General features: G+C 41.6%; 1 protein-coding gene across 1 annotated transcript; it reads right to left on the bottom strand.

Annotated features, from left to right (window-relative positions):
• Window positions 1-6,389: 6,389 nt before the first annotated feature.
• On the bottom strand, window positions 6,390-8,847 carry LOC147701114 (putative G protein-coupled receptor 33). Its single transcript, XM_086928577.1, has one exon. The coding sequence runs from the start codon at window positions 8,844-8,846 to the stop codon at window positions 7,371-7,373; it is 1,476 nt and encodes a 491-aa protein (XP_086784703.1). The 5' UTR covers window position 8,847; the 3' UTR covers window positions 6,390-7,370.
• Between the last annotated feature and the right edge of the window lie 11,160 nt (window positions 8,848-20,007).

The following is a 20,007-nucleotide window of genomic DNA, read 5'->3' as shown; positions in this document are numbered from 1 at the left end:
AAGCCTCTGAAGAGAAGTGGGGACACTTCGAAACGCGTCAGGCATCCAAGGCAGTCTGAACAGTTAAAGGATATCGTTGTGCTGGAGGCGTGCTTACCATTCAAGGCTCCTTGTGTGCAGCTGAGGTCCGGGTGCTCCTTTGTAAGTTGGGTACTTTGGAGCTGAAACATTTACGCTGCGACCCTTGCCGCGGAAGGAGCACCACCCTGAAAGAATCGGGGGCCATGCGGTCTTGACTACGGGCCGAGAACATGGGACAGCAGCGTATGGATCTTGCACGAATTCCACACAGCGAGGCCCATCTGTGGGCTTGAAAAGTTACCGACTGAACATTAGCGCGACGTGAGGCACTACAAGTCCCAGAAGTCCCATCCAGGGCGTGCATCTAATCAAGAAGGGGTGTGGTGCCTCAAGCGCTCCTTCATAACTCCCAAAGCCTCTGAAGAGAAGTGGGGACACTTCGAAACGCATCAGGCATCCAAGGCAGTCTGAACAGTTAAAGGATATCGTTGTGCTGGAGGCGTGCTTACCATTCAAGGCTCCTTGTGTGCAGCTGAGGTCCGGGTGCTCCTTTGTATGTTGGGTACTTTGGAGCTGAAATATATATACATATATATATATATATATTACCTACTGGCGATAGCCAGTAGGTATATATAGTTAGGATTTTTTTCCTATGGGACTTTTGAAAATTCTATGTCTAATAACTTTGGCGTTTGTGGACGGAATCGGCTGAAATTTTCAGGAAAATGGCACATTTTGTTTCTGAGCAGCTCCTGAAAATTTGGGGGGGGTTCGTCAAGGGGGGGCCGAGAAAAAAGGGGGGTCCCAAAACGCGTTTTTCCCATGTTAATTTCCATAGGGCGGTTGGACTCACTTTTAGCCCGAACGGCTGAATGGATTTCCACGAAACTTGGCAAAATTGTAGGGACTGTTAGCCCGATGTGCCTTTGCTAGGTCTCAATATATGTGCTTCAGTGGATTTTGAGAAATTAACGTTTAAATCAAGATATATATCTGTAACAGCGCTCCGGGCAGCGCTCCGGTTCGCGAACTTTTCGCGTATCGGAACTTTGCGAAGCGAAGCTGATTGGCTCTCCGGTGTCTGTCAACATTCTAAACAGTCCGGTGCGGCCGCCATCTTGTCTCTCGGTAGGATCGAGAGACAAGAGGAGGCCAAAACAAAGGGGGAAATGAAGGAAAGGGGGCAAGGTAGACCCCTTCTGACCCCCTAGGATTGATGAGGGGGATATTATAGAGCCACGCCGGGCCCAAAAAAAAAAAAGAAAAAATCCGATTTTTTCGCCGTAGAGACGCGTCTTGGTTCGCGAACCGGGCAGCTAACCGGGCAGCTAACCGGGAAGCTAACCGTCAGTGTAACCCAAAAAAAAAAAAAAAATCCGATTTTTTCGCCGTAGAGACGCGTCTTGGTTCGCGAACCGGGCAGCTAACCGGGCAGCTAACCGGGAAGCTAACCGTCAGTGTAACCCAAAAAAAAAAAAAATCCGATTTTTTCGCCGTAGAGACGCGTCTTGGTTCGCGAACCGGGCAGCTAACCGGGCAGCTAACCGGGAAGCTAACCGGCAGTGTAACCCAAAAAAAAAAAAAAATCCGATTTTTTCGCCGTAGAGACGCGTCTTGGTACGCGAACCGGGCAGCTAACCGGGCAGCTAACCGGGAAGCTAACCGGCAGTGTAACGGGAGTCTGAGGAGTAGCTGATTGGCTGTCAATATTGTAAACAGTCCGGAGCGGCCGCCATCTTGTCTCTCGGTAGGATCGAGAGACAAGAGGAGGCCAAAACAAAGGGGGAAATGAAGGAAAGAGGGCAAGGTAGACCCCTTCTGACCCCCTAGGATTTATGAGGGGGATATTATAAAGCCACGTGGGGCCAAAAAAAAACAAACAAAAAAATCCGATTTTTTCGCCGTAGAGACGCGTCTTGGTACGCGAACTGGGCAGCTAACCGGGCAGCTACCGGGAAGCTAATCGGCAGTGTAACGGGAGTCTGAGGAGAAGCTGATTGGCTGTTATCATTGTAAACAGTCTGGAGCGGCCGCCATCTTGTCTCTCTGTGGGATCGAGAGACAAGAGGTGGAAAAAAAAAAGGTGTAAATGAATGAAAGGGGTAAGGCAGACCCCTCCTGAACCCCTAGGATTGATGAGGGGGCTATTAAAGTTCCCTGGGGGGTGAAAAAAAAAAAATTGCGATTTTTCGCGGTAAAGGTGCTTCCTGGTACGTTAACCGGGCAGCTAACCGGCAGCGTAACGGGAGTCCGACATATTGTGTTTTTTGAACGTTTGTGATATGTGCACGTGTGGATTTTGTCTAATTAAGGTTAAAAAAATATATATATCTTTAAGCGTGTTCTGGCGCGCTTACGTTTTGGGTTTGGTTTGCGCTGCAGAGACGATACGTCACGGTTATGCGATGCATCATGAGGCGTCTCACGGGCTACGTGATACGTCACTTAATAAAGAATATATTTTACAGCTATAGATATTAGCTTTTAAAAAACCAATGAAATTCACAGAAAAAACCATAGGTTATAGACCATATATAGTTAGGAATTTGCATTTACAAAACCTTGAAAATTCACTGAAAAAACCATAGGTTATAGACCATATATAGTTAGGGATTAGCATTTAAAAAACCTTATTTTATTTGCACAAAACCATTGAAATTCCATATATAGTTAGTTGCACTAACTATATATCGCGGACCCGCAATCCACTGCTAATGATGTCACATATTACATCATTCATGACATGGTCAGTGACATCACTGATGACATCACTGATGACATCTCAAATGACATCACTGATGACATCACTGATGACAACACCCAGTGACTGTATGTTTCTGTAAAGTTAAAATATGTCTTACATATTGAAGAATGAGTGGATGTATAAGTGTCTGGATGAAGGATTTAGTAGGTGCATGACTGACTGTATGAGAGAATGATTAAATGTGTCTCACTGAGTGCATGGGTTAGTGATTAAAGTGTCTTAATTTGGCAATCAATATTTATGTTCTTCTGTAAACTGCTGCATGTTTAAATCAGTAGCTATATCAGTTACTATATGGGTTATTGAATGGTTGCCCAAGTATTTGTATGGGAGACTGAGTGTGTGTGTGGGTGGCTGGGAGGTGTATAACTCTGTGCATAGATGTGTGAGCGGTTGATTCCCTAGGTGTATGGGTTCAAAAGTGCATGTAGAAACAGCTGTATGGACAGTTGACTGTGTGCATGAGTATATTGGTGAGTGAATGGATATCTCAGTTCGACATGTCAAAGTAAGTACATATGTAAAACACACTCCATGTGAGAGTTGACATATATAAATAACGGAACATAAGAGTCAGTGAATGTGAGAGTGGCTGTATGAATCATTGTGAACTTGTATCAAGGATTGTATAAGAGAGTAAATATGTGTTAGTATAAGTTTGAATAAGTAAGGTGTGTATAACTGTATAGTTAAGGAAATGGAGATGTGATTGATTCTTTGCATGACTGAATAGGTGTGTGAGTAACTCCATGGATGTGTGACAGTCTGTGAGTGCCTGTTTACACTGAGTGTATCAAAGGTTATATTAGAGTCTGAAGATGTATTATCACATAAATGATATCATCAGTGATGTAATCAGTAATGTCAAATGAGATGTCAGTGATGTCATCAGTGATGTCATTTGAGATGTCATCAGTGATGTCATCAGTGATGTCACTGACCATGTCATGAATGATGTAATATGTGACATCATTAGCAGTGGATTGCGGGTCCGCGATATATAGTTAGTGCAACTAACTATATATGGAATTTCAATGGTTTTGTGCAAATAAAATAAGGTTTTTTAAATGCTAATCCCTAACTATATATGGTCTATAACCTATGGTTTTTTCAGTGAATATATATATATATATATATATATATATATATATATATATATATATATATATATATATATATATATATATATATATATATATATATATATATATATATGCTGTATGTGTCGTCCTCAGCTTGACTCAGCTCAGCATGTGCTGCCAAAGGATGATGCGAGACCCAATTCTTGGTGTTTAAATATTTATTGTGAACCCAAACACCAGTTTGCCACGACGCGTTTCGGCCAAAGCCTTGATCACATGACGCAGTCATGGGGGCTGGCCACCCATTTAAAGTGAAAGGTGCATGACGCGCAAATAGACATACAAGAAATACTGTCCCAACATATTACTGCATAAATGCCTGTAAATTGTAAGCTTGCACTGCAACTTAAGGAATAAGGGCAATTGCCATCTCATAATCTCTGTAAAAATACATTAGCTTCGCAACAATCATAAAATCCATAGGTTATGTGATAAAACCATACAGTACATGCGAGGTTAAAAACGTGCATAGCATATTACGAGTAAAACCACAGCTCATAAATAGCTAAAATACTTATAAAACCTAGTGATGTTGTCAACTGGATCTAAAACCTAGTAAATCCAGTTCATGCTTAAACCATCAACCGTATACTTAAAAAGCAACAATAAGATATGTAAACATAATACACATTAAAACCTCTCATAGAAGGACCTAAATTGTCAATTGGTATTGCCCAAGTGGGCTCAGGTCCTAATGGTTGTGCAAAATAAGCTAGTGCAATAAATCCAAATTGGTTAGATGTGCAAATTGCGCGATACAGTGTAGTATAAAGTGCTACCAGTGTATAAATATAAAGTGGATCTAATAAAATAATATGTAAAAGAAATATGCAATATATGTTAAATCAACGTGTGGAGGTCAAAGGGAACGTTCTATGGAGCTGTTAAGATATTAAATAACCATATGTGCATAATAATATATATATGTCAAGGCAATGGTGATTAACGCTGGAGCGCTCTGCAGCGGGTGCGAGTGAGGGACCAACCACAGGTCCAAAATCTTTTTTCCGCAAAGTTAAGACGCCGCACTCGGGAATTGTCAATGACTCTTCTTTATTTAGCAAACTCCACCATCAGTCTGTCACACTGTGACAGACTGATGGTGGAGTTTGCTAAATAAAGAAGAGTCATTGACAATTCCCGAGTGCGGCATCTTAACTTTGCGGGAAAAAAAATATATATATGTATATATATAGTCTTTATTGCTTGATTAATTAAAATCATTGAACTCACAGCATCTTAATTCACCAAAATAAAATACATTTACATTTCAAACAAGAGATGTTCTCTTCACATAATACACATAATACAAAAAACAATCCCATAAATACATTTTAAAACCTTATTAATAAGCTAAAATCTGGCCACCTTACATCTTTTATTACTTAATACAGTTTAAGGTGACGGTGTGGATTGCATACTATTTCCATGAATATCACAAAGGAAAATTATCAACCAATAAGCATTCATTTCCCATCCTTTCAAAAGTGCTAATGTGCAAAAGGTGCATCGGTTTGCTGCGATGGTAACCCGGCAGTTATTACTTTTCAAATGAATACCATTGTAGCAAAAATATTTAATTGACAACATTTATAAACCGTGGAATCGATTCACCAGATAATTACATGATTAATGCCTGACGTGCAGATCTCACACCACTCATCAGAAAATAAGGTCTAAAAAAAAGTCTAAGATTAATCAACTTCAGGCCTACACATATTATATGTAAAAGAGTTTCCTGTGGCCATCCGCAGAATCTACAATTAGAGTCCGGCCATTGTTTGATCCAAGAACGGGTGCCCTCCTTTGTTGGGTTTATACCCATACGTAGCCTTAGAATTTTTTCTAAGTACTACCACAGCAAGTATAACAAAGTAATCTTGTAGTACATAAACACCTTCAGCAGATAATGTGGATACATTCGAAGAACCACATATAAATAAATTATACACAGTAGAATTCACACATTGAGTTTTAAGTGAATTAAACACTATATTGCGTGAAAGGTGTTAAGCGTCGTGTCACATTTAGTCACTTTATTGTTTTTTTGAGCTGAGTATTGATCTCCTTGTACCCTAGGGTTTCATGCACATGTATGTTATTATGTTTATGTTAGATCCTTCTGTGCAACTCTTCTGTCCTGAAGATGGTCCTACGGATCGTTATGACCAACAAGGACCGAAACGTCTGCTGAAGGTGTTTATGTACTACAAGATTACTTTGTTATACTTGCTGTGGTAGTACTTGTGTTGCCAGACCTTGATTGTCTAAAACAAGTTATTTATATACTAGAAAACAGAAAATATTAAAATATTCTATTTTTGATACAACTTTGAGTGTTGCTTCTGAAGCCTTTTGGTCGCCATAGTTAATTAAGTGTTCACGGATGTGACACAAAGAAGTATAAAAGTATACTGTTGAATGATTCCTTCCTGGACATCTAGCTTATATTGTCAGATCACTGATGACATTTAATCTACAGGCCCCGGGTACACTTTGTACGGTATTCTCAGGATTTTAAGGTAAATTAGGTATGCCAATTAGAGGTGTACAAATTGTATCATGTTGAAAGAGGAGCATAGATACTTTACCACTAGTTAGCAGGTTTTACCTGAGTTGCTACAGCCATTAAAACGGTCAAGGCAAATATCTGGGAGTACACTATGTAGAAGACGGCCTTTCCCAACACTCTCCTTCTCCCATCTGTCTCTCTTTCCCCTGCTAATCTCTCTCTGTCTCTTGGTCCCTACACCTCCACTGTGCATGCTGTAATTAACCTCCGGAAGGAGGAGAAAGTGACAGAATCACAGAGGTAGACACGGGCCTTCAGAAACGACCCTTCGATGGTTCCAGCCCCACAGGGAATTGCCCTGTCCAGACCTGCCTCATCATAGATAGGAATACAACACTTTTGCCACTCACACACAGCTTTAACCCTTCATATAGTTTTCCTTTATTTCATTAAATAGTCACTACAAAAGCACTTTTCAAATCAAATGAAGTGGCTTTAGAGAGAAAATAGAAATAGCGAACCTGTTTGATGAAAATATGATAAAGCACTGTAGTCAAATCCAGTTCCAGTCTGAAAGTCTCCATTGCTGTGGAACCTCATAGACCAGGTTAAGACTTCCAGAATTGTGATTATTAGTCGCTGGTTCTCCTAAAAATGTATGGGATTTTAACAGTTTAAAGGCAGCTCTTCTACAACCCTTTTTGGGGAGCTGTTAGACCTCAGGCTCCTATTATCACTATCTTATTTTTATTTTCATCGACTGCTGGCTTATGTGAACTAGAAAATTTTCCCAACGCAAGTAACCTGATACACCACCAATACAACGTATTCTTCGGTGAAGGAGATGAGGTTTTTAAAGATCATGCTACATCTTATTGTTTAGTATTACAAGACGTGTCAAACACATGTGATCAGAAGAAAAGGCCATTCATACAGAAGACTCTAACTGCAATAGATTGGTCATTTGGCTTTGGCCGGAGGTTGGGAACTCATGGGGCTTCCTCTCATTTTCCAAGTCATTATGTAGTGTTTCTTCAGCAAACGCTTTGCTGAACAAGGAATGGATGGATGCCTTGAACAGATCTCTAAATGTCTCTCCAATGAACAAGTACATGATTGGGGTACAGCCAGCATTGATGCAGCATAGCACTATGGTGAAAAACATAACCAGAAGGACAAGTAACTGGCTGACAGACTCTTGGTAGACGATCAAGCCGCTATATATATGGTAAGGCAACCAGCACACAAAGAAAGAGGTAACAGCAGTAGCAATCACCTTGAATGGTTTGTTGGTCTTGTTGTGGTTCCCAGCCTTGAGCTTCAAAGCTAATTTCAAATAGCAAGCTATCATTATTGAGAAAGGTAAAAGGAAACTCATCACAAGCCAAAGGATGAACAGTGACAAATGGACTCTTCTCCTTAGGTCTTGTATCTCAGGAGTAATCCAATCATCAGAAAGGACATAATCATTGAAGCAGGCTATTTTATTGTTGGCAGCAACAAAGGTTTTTCGGAACACCAAGTAGGGTAAATTGAATGCTAAGGCCAGTATCCAAACGGAAAAGCAAACTATCGAAGCTCTTTTGGTTGTCCTGTGAGATTTGGTCCACAGTGGAACCACCACCAGCAGACACCGGTCAACACTGATGACTGTGAGCAGCAATACAGATGCAAACATGCTGAAAGATACCACAAAGTTGACTAGCTTGCAGAGAGTTGTTCCAAAGATCCATTGACAATTCATCAGCAAAAAGATAGCATGAAATGGAATGACCAAAGTGAAAAGCAGGTGAGCCGAGATGAGGTGCTGGAACCAAATGGTGCTTACCGTTGGCTTCATCTTCCAACCCAATATCCACAGATAGAAGCTGTTTCCCAGGATCCCAATGGTGAATGTGATAAAAAAGAAAACGGCTAACAGAATGGAGAGGACAGATAGGCATTCAGAAGTGGAGGGCACGTTGCTCTCCGGCGATGTTACAGATTCAAGAAGAATGACCAGGGCGGAGTCACCAGGAATGTCAATATCAACAGTTGTGGAGTTCATGTAATCCAACAGGGTGGAGTCCTCTGGTGTTACCACAGCAATAGCTGTTGAGTTCAGGGTTTCCAAAAGTGTGGCCCAGGGCGATTCTTCTGATGTGGCATGAGTACTGTAGGCATAGTTAAGGGATTCCAGGAGAGGGGGCAGTGTGGATTTTATTGATGTGACCATATGGCCAGGTGTGTAGTGCACAGATTCCCCCACAGTTGCCAGGGAGTAGACTTCTGATGCAATGCTCACATCAGGTGTCAATATCTCAGATTCCAGGGGAGTGGTCATGGTGGATTCTTCAAAAACCGTAACATCACTATAAGTGGAGGCTTTGGACAGAGAGGAAAGTGTCATCATTCTGTCGTCCATAGTTCTGTTGGGAAGAAACATGCAAGAGACTGCAGTCAAACCAAATAACTTCCATGTAGATTATTTCAAAAGCTGGAAAATTAACCGTTTTGTCAATAGTCTTATCATTGTATTGTACGTGGTTTAAGCCTTATTTAAATGTTAGTCCCAAACTGAAAAAGCATATTTTATGTACAAATGAGACAATTCATAACTCAATAGCACTTAGTTTTCTAACACCTAAAATATAGTGCATATTTTTAGACTCACACGCAAAGAAAAATTACTAAATGGCCTGACCTCCAAAATGATATATCTGCTGAAATTTGAGATCACAATGTCAGTTGGGTTTGCATTGTGCTATATTGGAAAATGCAAAAGATTCAACATATGTTTAAAAAGTAACTGAATACACAAACTAACAAAAGTCTTACTAAAACAATTACAAACAAACTATCAACTTGACTAGGAGAACGGAAATATACATTTTGCAGTGGAATCCGTGGACCATCTTCCATGCTTCCACCACCATATCTGCCAGGGCTAGGCAGATGACCAGTGTTGTTTTTGCATTTGTCACCCCAAGTGGGATGGGTATGCTCAGACGTGAGTCCCATGCTCTCCACACCACTGGAGTCAAGCTATCCTGGCTGAAGACGGCTGATAGCCAGAAACTGGTCCTAGGATGCTTGATTCCGGTCCAGGAAAGGCATGGCTTGGCAGTTCGAGCTGGACTGTTCCCATGAGGCACAGAGTCAAGGCTGATTTGCATATGGCCATGTCTGAACTGGGGTGGTGTGGAGTTCAAAACAACGATGGATTTAGGCCCAGATCTCTGTACTGGGGAGAATGTATGACATTGTTCTGCTGCATTCTGTCCATCAATTGTTGTTTTTGCATTTGTCACCCCGAGTGGGATGGGTATGCTCAGACATGAGTCCCATGCTCTCCACACCACTGGAGTCAAGCTATCCTGGCTGAAGACGGCTGACAGACAGAAACCGGTCCTAGGATGCTTGATTCCGGTCCAGGGAAGACATGGCTTGGCAGTTCGGGCTGGACTGTTCCCATGAGGCACAGGATCAAGGCTGATTTGCATATGGCCATGTCTGAACTGGGGTGGTGTGGAGTGCAAAAAAACTATGGATTTAGGCCCAGATCTCTGTACTGGGGAGAATGTATGACATTGTTCTACATTCTGTCCATCAATTGTTGTTGTTGCATTTGTCACCCCAAGTGGGATGGGTATGCTCAGACGTGAGTCCCATGCTCTCCACACCACTGGAGTCAAGCTATCCTGGCTGAAGACGACTGATGGCCAGAAACCGGTCCTAGGATGCTTGATTCCGTTCCAGGAAAGACATGGCTTGGCAGTTCGGGCTGGACTGGTCCCATGAGGCACAGGGTCAAGGCTGATTTGCATATGGCCATGTCTGAACTGGGGTGGTGTGGATTGCAAAAAAACGATGGATTTAGGCCCAGATCTCTGTACTGGGGAGAATGTATGACATTGTTCTGCATTCTGTCCATCAATTGTTGTTTTTGCACTAGGCGGATGACCAGTCATATTCGGGGCTAGGTGGATGACAGGTGTCCTGCTAGGAGAAACTTCTGCAGCTCCACCATGAGGTTTGCCAATGTAAGAGTATCTAGAATGACATGGTGCTGAGCAGGCACCTCATCTGGGAAAGCTGATCCACCAATGTGGCTGGACGTGTTGCCTCTATGGAAGAATGTGACGTAAAGGGTGGAGGACAGCCACTTATGGATAACTATGCGTTCACTTACATGATAAGAGATATCTCCCAGCACATTAGGAAGTCTTGACCCGAGCGCAATCACAAGGGATCCCTACTTTGGGGGTCTATTTCCAGTGCACACATTTGCTGGATGAAATTCCACCCACAGAGGTGGACACTGGAGGATTTTCCACCATAGCGTTTCTGCCTCAAAGCGGCTCCTTCCACAGCAGGCAGAGCTTCAAGGAGAATCCCACTGTTCCTTCGGCAGCATCGGATGGGATAGGTCTCTTTTGTACTGTGTGTAAACATAGTGATGCTGAGTCTTTGATGAGATATTTCTTGTTGCTCTCTGGTCTGTCTTATAGTGTGTCTCACTGCAGATTTAAAGGGGCCTGCAGGGTTCAGACAGATCTCTAGTCACCACTAGGGTTACTTCCCTTCTTTATTATACAAAATCTGAAATATGTATGTATGTAAGTATGTATGTATGTATGTGTTCCTATATAGCGCTCGACTTACCCTAGAGCATCTCGGCGCTTGCATTGGGAACCCGTCCTGGCTTTTCCCTGTGAGATAACCCGTACTGGGCATCCCCAAGGTGAAAGACAGGCATCCCGCTGCGGGGGGGCCGTTGTAGAGATTAAGCAAGCTTATTGCCCAGAGCTGCATAGTGTGAACTCGTGCTTAGAGAGGGCACCGAAGCGAGAATTATCGAGTCCGTGGACAATTGGGCTCAGGACCCTGCCGCGTCGGGAATCGAACGCTGGTCCCGGGTCTGACCTCTGCTTCAGGGTATGCCTCCTCTAACCAATAAAGGCCCCATCCACTTTGAGAAGTAGCAATGATGCTTACAGCACGCTTCTCAGACATGATTAGTGCTGGGAACAGCAAATAAAACAATTGCAAACCCCGGAAATAGGGTGGTTGGCTTTAGCAGAAAGGGGCTGGATTTAAAAGTGTCAACCTCTTAAAGGGAGTAAGTCACAGCTGTCTATGGTTTGTCAGTACATAAGCATTCTTTTCCCAATCTCTGCCCTCAAAGAAATTGATAACAAGGAGAAGTAGATGTAGAGTAATTATCCACAGCAGTTGAAGAGAAAAGTAAGTTTATTCGTACAAGAGAAGCACTCCCTGCATACAGCTTCAGTCTCCAGGAGTTCAGCAGTAACTGACTTTACAATACAGTTGTGGCACAGCAGGCGTTAATAACAAACTGTACATGGTCTCGAGTGATGCACAATCAAACCACAATAACACTCGAGACATGTACTTGAATAACAACACTGGCACGAGTTGGCACGAGTGCAAGTAGAAGAATGCGAGGAAATACTCGCGCCGGGCATGTACTCGCGCTGACTCGTGCACGGAGTACACAACACACCTTCCCTCCTTATAAAAGAGAAAAAAAAAAAAATTACATTTTTCCTGTCATATAAGCAACAAAATCAGACAACCATTTGGGTTTCTTAGACACTCTTTTGGATAAAGATACATCGCTTAAAACAGCCACGTCCTGACTGGAGGTATTATTACTAGAGCAGGAAGGTACAGTATATGTAGAATTCTGATTGGTATAACCAGTGCTTGAACAACAAGGCAAAGCATCTGAGTTATCACAAACTACACCCTCACTGGAATCCTCATCCAAAAAAGAAAGATCAGGATGTTCAGGAACAGGTTCTTTGCAATAAACATCCTTGTCAGCTTTTAGAATAGCAATCCTGCTCAGGTTCCAAACTTTATTGTTAGACAATCTCACAGAGTTTTTTAATACTTCTAAAACTTCAAAAGGGCCCATAAATGAACTTTCACCCTTCTTGACCTTCCATGGTTTTTTAACTTTCACCAACATACCCACTTCCACTTTCGGATCCTTCTTTGAACCACACTTCTCATCAAAGTACTTTTTGTTAGAGCAATGAGTGCGAATGATGTTTTCCTTAACTATACACAGATCTACGCTTGTAGAAGTAGACTTGACTAACCACGAAGGATTCACCTTAGTTCTAGGAATTCTTCCCCTCATCACCTCAAAAGGAGAATATCCAGTCATAGAATTCTTGGTTGTCCTGTACATCCATACTTTTTTAAAAATCTCAATTTCCCGTTTCTTGTCATCATTACCATTCAACAGTATAGCACTCTTCAAAACCCTATTGAACCTTTCTATTACTCCATTGCCACTAGGATTATATAAGGAAGTAGTGGAATGGACAATGCCAAGCCTTGAAAAATAATCATGAGCCTTCTTTGAATTGAACTGCACCCCATTGTCTGAAATGATTCTCACTGGAAGACCTTCTTCAATAAAAACTTTATCTAAAAAACAAAGGACCGAATCTGTATCTATTTTCTGAACAATTTTGATAATAGGCCATTTAGAAAAAATGTCAATGGCTGCAATGACATACTTAGATTCATAACCAATAGGACCCATGATGTCTATGGCAATGGTTTCCCAAGGATTGTCCGGAATGGTATGCGCACCCATATTGGGTTTTAAGGTAACCAGAGACTTATCTGAATTAGCACACACTACACAATTCCTAACTAACCGTTCAATAAACATATCCATCCCTGGCCAGCAAAATAAATGTTTAACTTGTTGCTTAGTCCTAACCATGCCACTATGACCTTCATGACCCTGTAACACAATAACCTTCCTCACACCCACGGGTGGAACAATACACTCACCTCTTTTGATGATGTTCTCACAACATGAGAGTTCAGACCTCACTTCCCAGAAACTTTTCAATTCAGAATTCAAACACTTCTTGTCGGGCCAAGTACCAGTAATGTAACTAGCAACACTCTTCAAATTTTCATCAACTTCAAATTTCTCTCTCCACAAAGTTTGATCAATAGAAATAGGACCCTCATCATGAATCATGGCGATCTGAAAATCGTCCCATTCATTATGTAAATCTTCCTGAATAGGTAAGGGCATCCTAGATAAAAAAATCAGCAGAAACATTCTCTTTGCCAGGTAAGTATTGTATATTATAAATAAAGTCTTGTAAACGCATGGACATGCGAGCAATGCGGGCTGAAGCTCTCAACATGCCTTCCGTGGTGAGAAGACGTACCAGCGGTTTGTGATCACTACTCAGAGTACATTCCTTTCCCCATACAAATACTCTAAAATGTTCTAAAGCCCAAATGCACGCTAATGTTTCTCTTTCTATTGTGGAGTACTTTTCCTCAGCAGGGGTAAGAGCTCTGGACGCATGTGCAATAATTACTTCTTTACCCTCCTTGGTTTTCTGGGTAAACACAGCACCTAAACCTTTTGCGCTAGCATCAGTAGTCAGAATATTCTGCAGAGAAGGATCAAAACAAGAAAGTGCACTAGCAGAACAAATAGCACCTTTCACATCACAAAATTCCTTCTCACATTCACTTGTCCACTCGAAGACAACTCTATTCTTGATCAACTGCCTAATATTATATGTTCTGCATGAGAAATCAGGCACATATCTCGCATAGAATTCAACTAAGCCTAAAAAGGATCTTACATCATCTTTAGATTGAGGATGAGGAGCAGACTTAATAGCTTCTAAAAGTGAAGGTTTTGGTTTGACACCATCTGCACACAGCTCATGACCTAAGTAATTTACAGAATGAACACCAAATTTACATTTCTCATGCTTAATGGTAAGGCCATGTGTATTAAGAGCATTCAAAACTTCCTCTAAAGCAGCAATGTGTTTGTCTTTGTCATCATTGAATACCAAAATGTCATCTTGAAAACAGATTGCATTTTTACAATCTTTTAAAATGTCTTGCATAACTCTCTGAAAAATTGCTGCCGCAGACGCCAAACCAAAAGGCATCCTGTTGAATCTGAAACACCCAAAAGGTGTAATAAATGCAGTCAGGTCTTTACTCTTTTCATTCAACTCTATCTGATGGTAAGCAGCAGATAGGTCGATAGTTGAAAAAATATTTGACCCCCCAACAACAGACAACATTTCAGAAATACGAGGAAGAGGGAATTGGTCTACAACAATATTGTTGTTAAGATGGCGAAGGTCAATGCATAGTCTCACCTTGCCATTTGCCCGTCTGGCAACCACTATGGGCGAAACCCATTCAGATGATTCAATTCTATCTATTATGCCACCTTCCACCAAACCATCTAGTTCATTTTTAACTTCCTCTCTGACAGCAAAAGGAATATTCCTGGCTTTGTGTATTTTAGGACAAGCATTATTCTTTAAGCGAATCTCATGTTTAAAGTTAGTTAACTTCCCAATACCTTTAGAAAAAACATTAGGGAATTTTTTTAACATTAATGAGGAAATACCATTCTGCTCATCAATTAACATCACTGGATTAGGACTATTCGGGTCCAGAACTATGTCAAGTTTGCCAAAGTCAAACCAGCTAAGCACTGACGGACCCTTTTTTGAAACATATAATTTTGCTATGCATTTTCTGTTTTTAAACCTGAAAACTAAGGTTCTGAACCCTAAAATATCTATCCTTCCCCCTGAGTATCCCTCGGGATTGATATCACTGTCCTCTAAATGACTGCCTAGTCTAGGTACAAATAATTTTTTCTAAACGGATTCACACACTATAGAGTAGGGTGAACCTGAATCAGCGTACATGTTGATTTTTACCCCTCCAATAACCATATCACATAATGGTTTCTTCTTAATGGTGTTGTCATTCACATTCAAAATTACAGAATCTCTTATGTTCAAAACAAAAGAACAGTTATTAGAGTCACTAGTGAAATCCTCATCATCACTGTTTTCACTAAGTTCAATACACTTTACCTTTTGATTAACTTTACCTTTTCTGCAAGCAGATGTAAAGTGACCCTTTAAGCCACAATTGGAACATTTCTGTTTTAAACCTGGGCAAGATTTGTTATTTGCCAAATGTGACTTGCTGTTACATCTAAAACACTTTAGATTACTTCTTGAATCTTCAAGATTTTCTTTATGAGAAAATACTTGTTTCTTTTTAAAAGAGTCCTTATTTTTACCATCATATTTATGATTAATTTTAGCAACCACATCTTTACTAATAGAAGTCTCTTTACCTTTAACTTGCAAAGCGCTCCTACAAGAAAGTTCAGCTTTTCTTACAATAGCTACCACAAAGTCTAAGTTTTCATCACCATTTATCCAAAGTCTTTCCTGTATAGTTTCATTACTGGAATGCATAACTACTTGATCTCTGATGAGATCTTCTTGTAAATTACCAAATTTGCAATCAAGTGCTAAAGTTTTAAGACAAGAAACAAAATTATCTACAGATTCTTCACTTAACTGTTTTCTCTGGAAAAACTTAAATCTAGAAATTCCTATGCATACTTTAGGAGAACAGTATTTATCAAAATCATAAATTGCTTTATCAAAAACATTTATGTCACCACTAGCTTGTGAAGCGGGAAGTTGATTGAAGGCTTTTAATCCTTCAGGTCCCAAGCAGTGTAAAAAAATACCTTTCTTTTCTGGTGCTTTCATTTTACCATTGGCATCTAATGTCTCAATATAGTTTAAGAAATAAGCTTTCCATTCGATCCAAGGCATACAAGGAGAACTACCAGCTGACCAATAACTTTGAGGAGGAGCAAGAGTATAACCTTGAGCACACATAATGAAAAGAATTAGCAAATTAATTTACACTTTAAGGAAATAACTAGAATAAAGTACTTGGAGATAATGGCCAGAGAAAAAAAAAATAAAGTACTTGATAATCGAAGAAAAATAAGATTTTCAATAAAGTTTTGAAGAATCCAGGCGTTTCCTGTGTTCAAAGGAGATAATATCCGTATTTTCCTGTATTTTGTGTCATAATCTGCCTTTCCGATTTCCACTCGGTTTTTCCAATTCTCCCCGTTTATTTAAACTGTAAAAAGAAACAGATCCGGGGAAAAGAAACGAAGTCACCTCTTCGGTTTCACCTAAAAACAGAGTAACCAATCAGGAGCGGTGTCTCTGCGTCTCACAGGTGCAGAAATAGCTTCGTCTTTAACCGGGGCTTGTAGGAAGAAATCAGTATCGCACTGCAACGTGAAGAAAAGAAAATAAATGAATTCTTCTTTCCAGATGGTTGTGCAGCGCTTAATTCCTCCTTCGGATGGCAGTACGTGACTTGTAAACAGGTGGGTGAAGTGAATTATTAACTTTCACTAGTTCCAACGGAAAATCGAAAAAATACGTAAAACTGCATAAAATGAAACAGGAAATGCTTCTCCGAAGGGGTTCAGTACTCAGACCCTCGTCGCCAAATTGTAGAGTAATTATCCACAGCAGTTGAAGAGAAAAGTAAGTTTATTCGTACAAGAGAAGCACTCCCTGCATACAGCTTCAGTCTCCAGGAGTTCAGCAGTAACTGACTTTACAATACAGTTGTGGCACAGCAGGCGTTAATAACAAACTGTACATGGTCTCGAGTGATGCACAATCAAACCACAATAACACTCGAGACATGTACTTGAATAACAACACTGGCACGAGTCGGCACGAGTGCAAGTAGAAGAATGCGAGGAAATACTCGCGCCGGGCATGTACTCGCGCTGACTCGTGCACGGAGTACACAACAGTAGAGCAGGCTATTATGACTTCTGGTCACAAACAGATCACATTTTAAAATAGCGTAGGAGGTTAATGCAAATGCAGAAGAGATCATTATGCTACCTGCTGTTCACAAGCCTAATGGCCATAACATAGCTGAGATAGTTACTTTGACCCCAAAGGAAGAGATACATGTATGCTTTTGGTCACAAGGTTGTATTTTAGTACATGTTTAGGTTAATGCATTTGGTAGGGAAAAAAACTATTATAACTTGCAAGTTCCCAATCCTGGTACACATAGGTTAGGATTAATGCACCTGCATTAATACTAGGGAACGTGCTTGAATTATTTCAGGTTTTCAATCTAATTTACGTTCCTCTGAAAATTGTTAAACTGGGTACCAGTAACTTGGGTAGTAATTAACTCCTATTGTAAAGTGCTGAATCAAATTTCCTTTAGATTGTTCGCTATATAAATGTCATCATTAGCGTAGATGCACCGAGATTACAGACATATAGAGTTTACAAAGTAGGTCACACCTTACTTTCACATAGAGCTTCAGAAAGTAATCCCCTTTCATATCTCTTGGATTACTTGTGAAGTAATCCCCTTTCATATCTTTTGTATTACTTATGAAGTGACATGGGTGGCGTATGTTTGCTTCCTCCTGATGGACTGCTGAGCCTGGAGAGAGGTCTGGTGCTGCTCAGATGGGTGTCCTTGGACCTTCAAGGTCTGCACCCAGCCATTAATCACTTTAGGCAATTGCAATTGCTGATTGTTCTTGAAGTGAGGCATTTGGTGGCTGGGTCCACTGGTGAGGGCAAAAAGAGCCTCAATTGCTTCAGTCTGACTTCTGGTTTCTGCTCATCCTGGCTCAGCACCACTTACCACCCTGGTTTCGATATGAGGTCCCCAATAATCCTGAGTTGCAGTAAATGCACAAGTCCAGGGTCCACACAGGTGAACGGGGTCCCCCCACTTCTTTCACATGGTGGATGACGTCCACCCTGCCAAGAAGTTGGCCCCACTAAAAAAATGCTTAATTTCTTCCCGGTGTAATTTCCAAACACCTGGACACTTTCAGCAGAGCTCTCACGTTGTTGTCTGCTTTCGATCACAACAACGTGCAGGCGGGGACAGGGCTCTCTTATTTCTGACTCCTTATGGGATACTCAGCCATAACAAAGGCCGAGTCTCAGGGGTCATCAAGCCTCCTTTGGTTGGAGTTTCCTGGCTGGCAGAAGTCAGGAGCCTCACACCTGTTGCAAATGCAGCAGAAGGGAAACAAAGGCTTGCACCTTGTTAGCACTTCACACATACTTAGGAGAGGCCGCTTTTCACTTAGTTCAGTCTCTGTTTAGGAGATTTGCATGCACTGTTAGAATGTCGGATGTGTTGATCTTTCCCAGTATTTGCACAAAATAAATTGCATTTATATACGCTTATTACCCTTGAGGAGGCGTTATAATAATGTGAATATCACTATTTCTTTTAAAGCCCTAAGGCTATAGAACGCTTGACGCTGACAAAAGGTAATATTGTTTTATAAGTAGCGTACAAAAGAAGGATTTGCAAGTATACTTGAAATGTGCTCAAATGTACTCATGATACACCTGCTAAACATATATGTGAGGGCTTAAGATCTGATGTCACTTCTTGGAATGCCATTTCCTGTGATGTCACGTGCCATGATGTCACAGGCTGTGATGCCACGTGCTGCGATGCCACTTGCATACTGATTAACTAGGTTAGTCCCCCACTTCTTTTTTTAGGTCTCGCTAGAGTCAGCGTGCATGCGCTGCTCGTGCGAGCAATTTAGTAGATGGTTTAAAAGTGCTACCCAGGCTGGCCACCAGCCTGATTAAAAAGGCAAAAAGCGCTTATTTTTGCGCAAAAATTGAGATCGCGAAGAATTCCTCTCAAGAACTTTTTAAAACCGTGACTAATCTAAGTACTTTGAAATCAGTCACTATTCCCCCTAGTCTGGAGCTATGCGAGACTCTTGCAAAATTCTTCTTGGGAAAGGTAGAGCAAATATTTACCACCCTGGAGGATCAAGTGAGGCTCACTCTCAGTGAGAGAACCCACAAGCCCATGCAAAAGAACTCACAGTCCCTGGAACTCGTGGAGTTCAGCCCAGTAAAAGTAGAAGAAACTACAAAGTTATTACTAAAAACCAAATCAGGCTCACCCCACGATCCCTGCCCAGCTGCTGTGGCCCAACTTGCAGCCACTCCCATCTCAGCTATGCTTACTGAAGTTTTTAACATGATGTTTAAAGGAGGAGAATATCCACTGTGCTGGAAGCAGGTCTCCATCGCACCTTTGCTTAAAAAAGCTACCCTAGACATCTCAGATCCCAATAGTTACCGGCCCATAGCTAGACTCCCATTGCCGGCCAAGCTTATTGAGAGGGCCATGAATGCTCAGCTCTGCGACTTCCTCAGATCCTCTCGGGGGCTTGACATGGCGCAACATGGATTTAGGGAGGGCCACAGCACCGAGACTGCCCTCATTAAGTCCACGGAAGAAATTAGGAAGGTGATGGATGCGGGCGGGCGGGCGGTCCTGGTACTTCTCGACCTGTCCGCGGCCTTCGATACGGTCCACCACAGTATTCTGGTGGACCGCCTTGAGAGCTGCGGAGTACGGGGAGCTGCGCTGAGCTTGCTGAAATCTTTCCTCTCGGACAGAGTTCAGGTGGTTGCCCTGGGAGATTTTGAATCTACACCGTTCACACTCCCAGGAGGGGTGCCTCAGGGCTCCTCCCTGAGCCCCACCCTTTTTAATATCTACATCTCCTCCCTCGCCCCGGTGATTCGGTCTTTTGGCTTTGAACTTACATCTTATGCAGATGATACACAAATTGTGGTATCTCTGCTCCCGGGCCGAGAGGAGGGAAC

This window comes from Lissotriton vulgaris, chromosome 7 (assembly GCF_964263255.1).
Source record: "Lissotriton vulgaris chromosome 7, aLisVul1.2, whole genome shotgun sequence".
NCBI lineage: Eukaryota > Metazoa > Chordata > Amphibia > Caudata > Salamandridae > Lissotriton > Lissotriton vulgaris.
The sequence above is the reverse complement of the archived record's forward strand: the minus strand, read 5'-3'. Positions and strand labels throughout refer to the sequence as shown.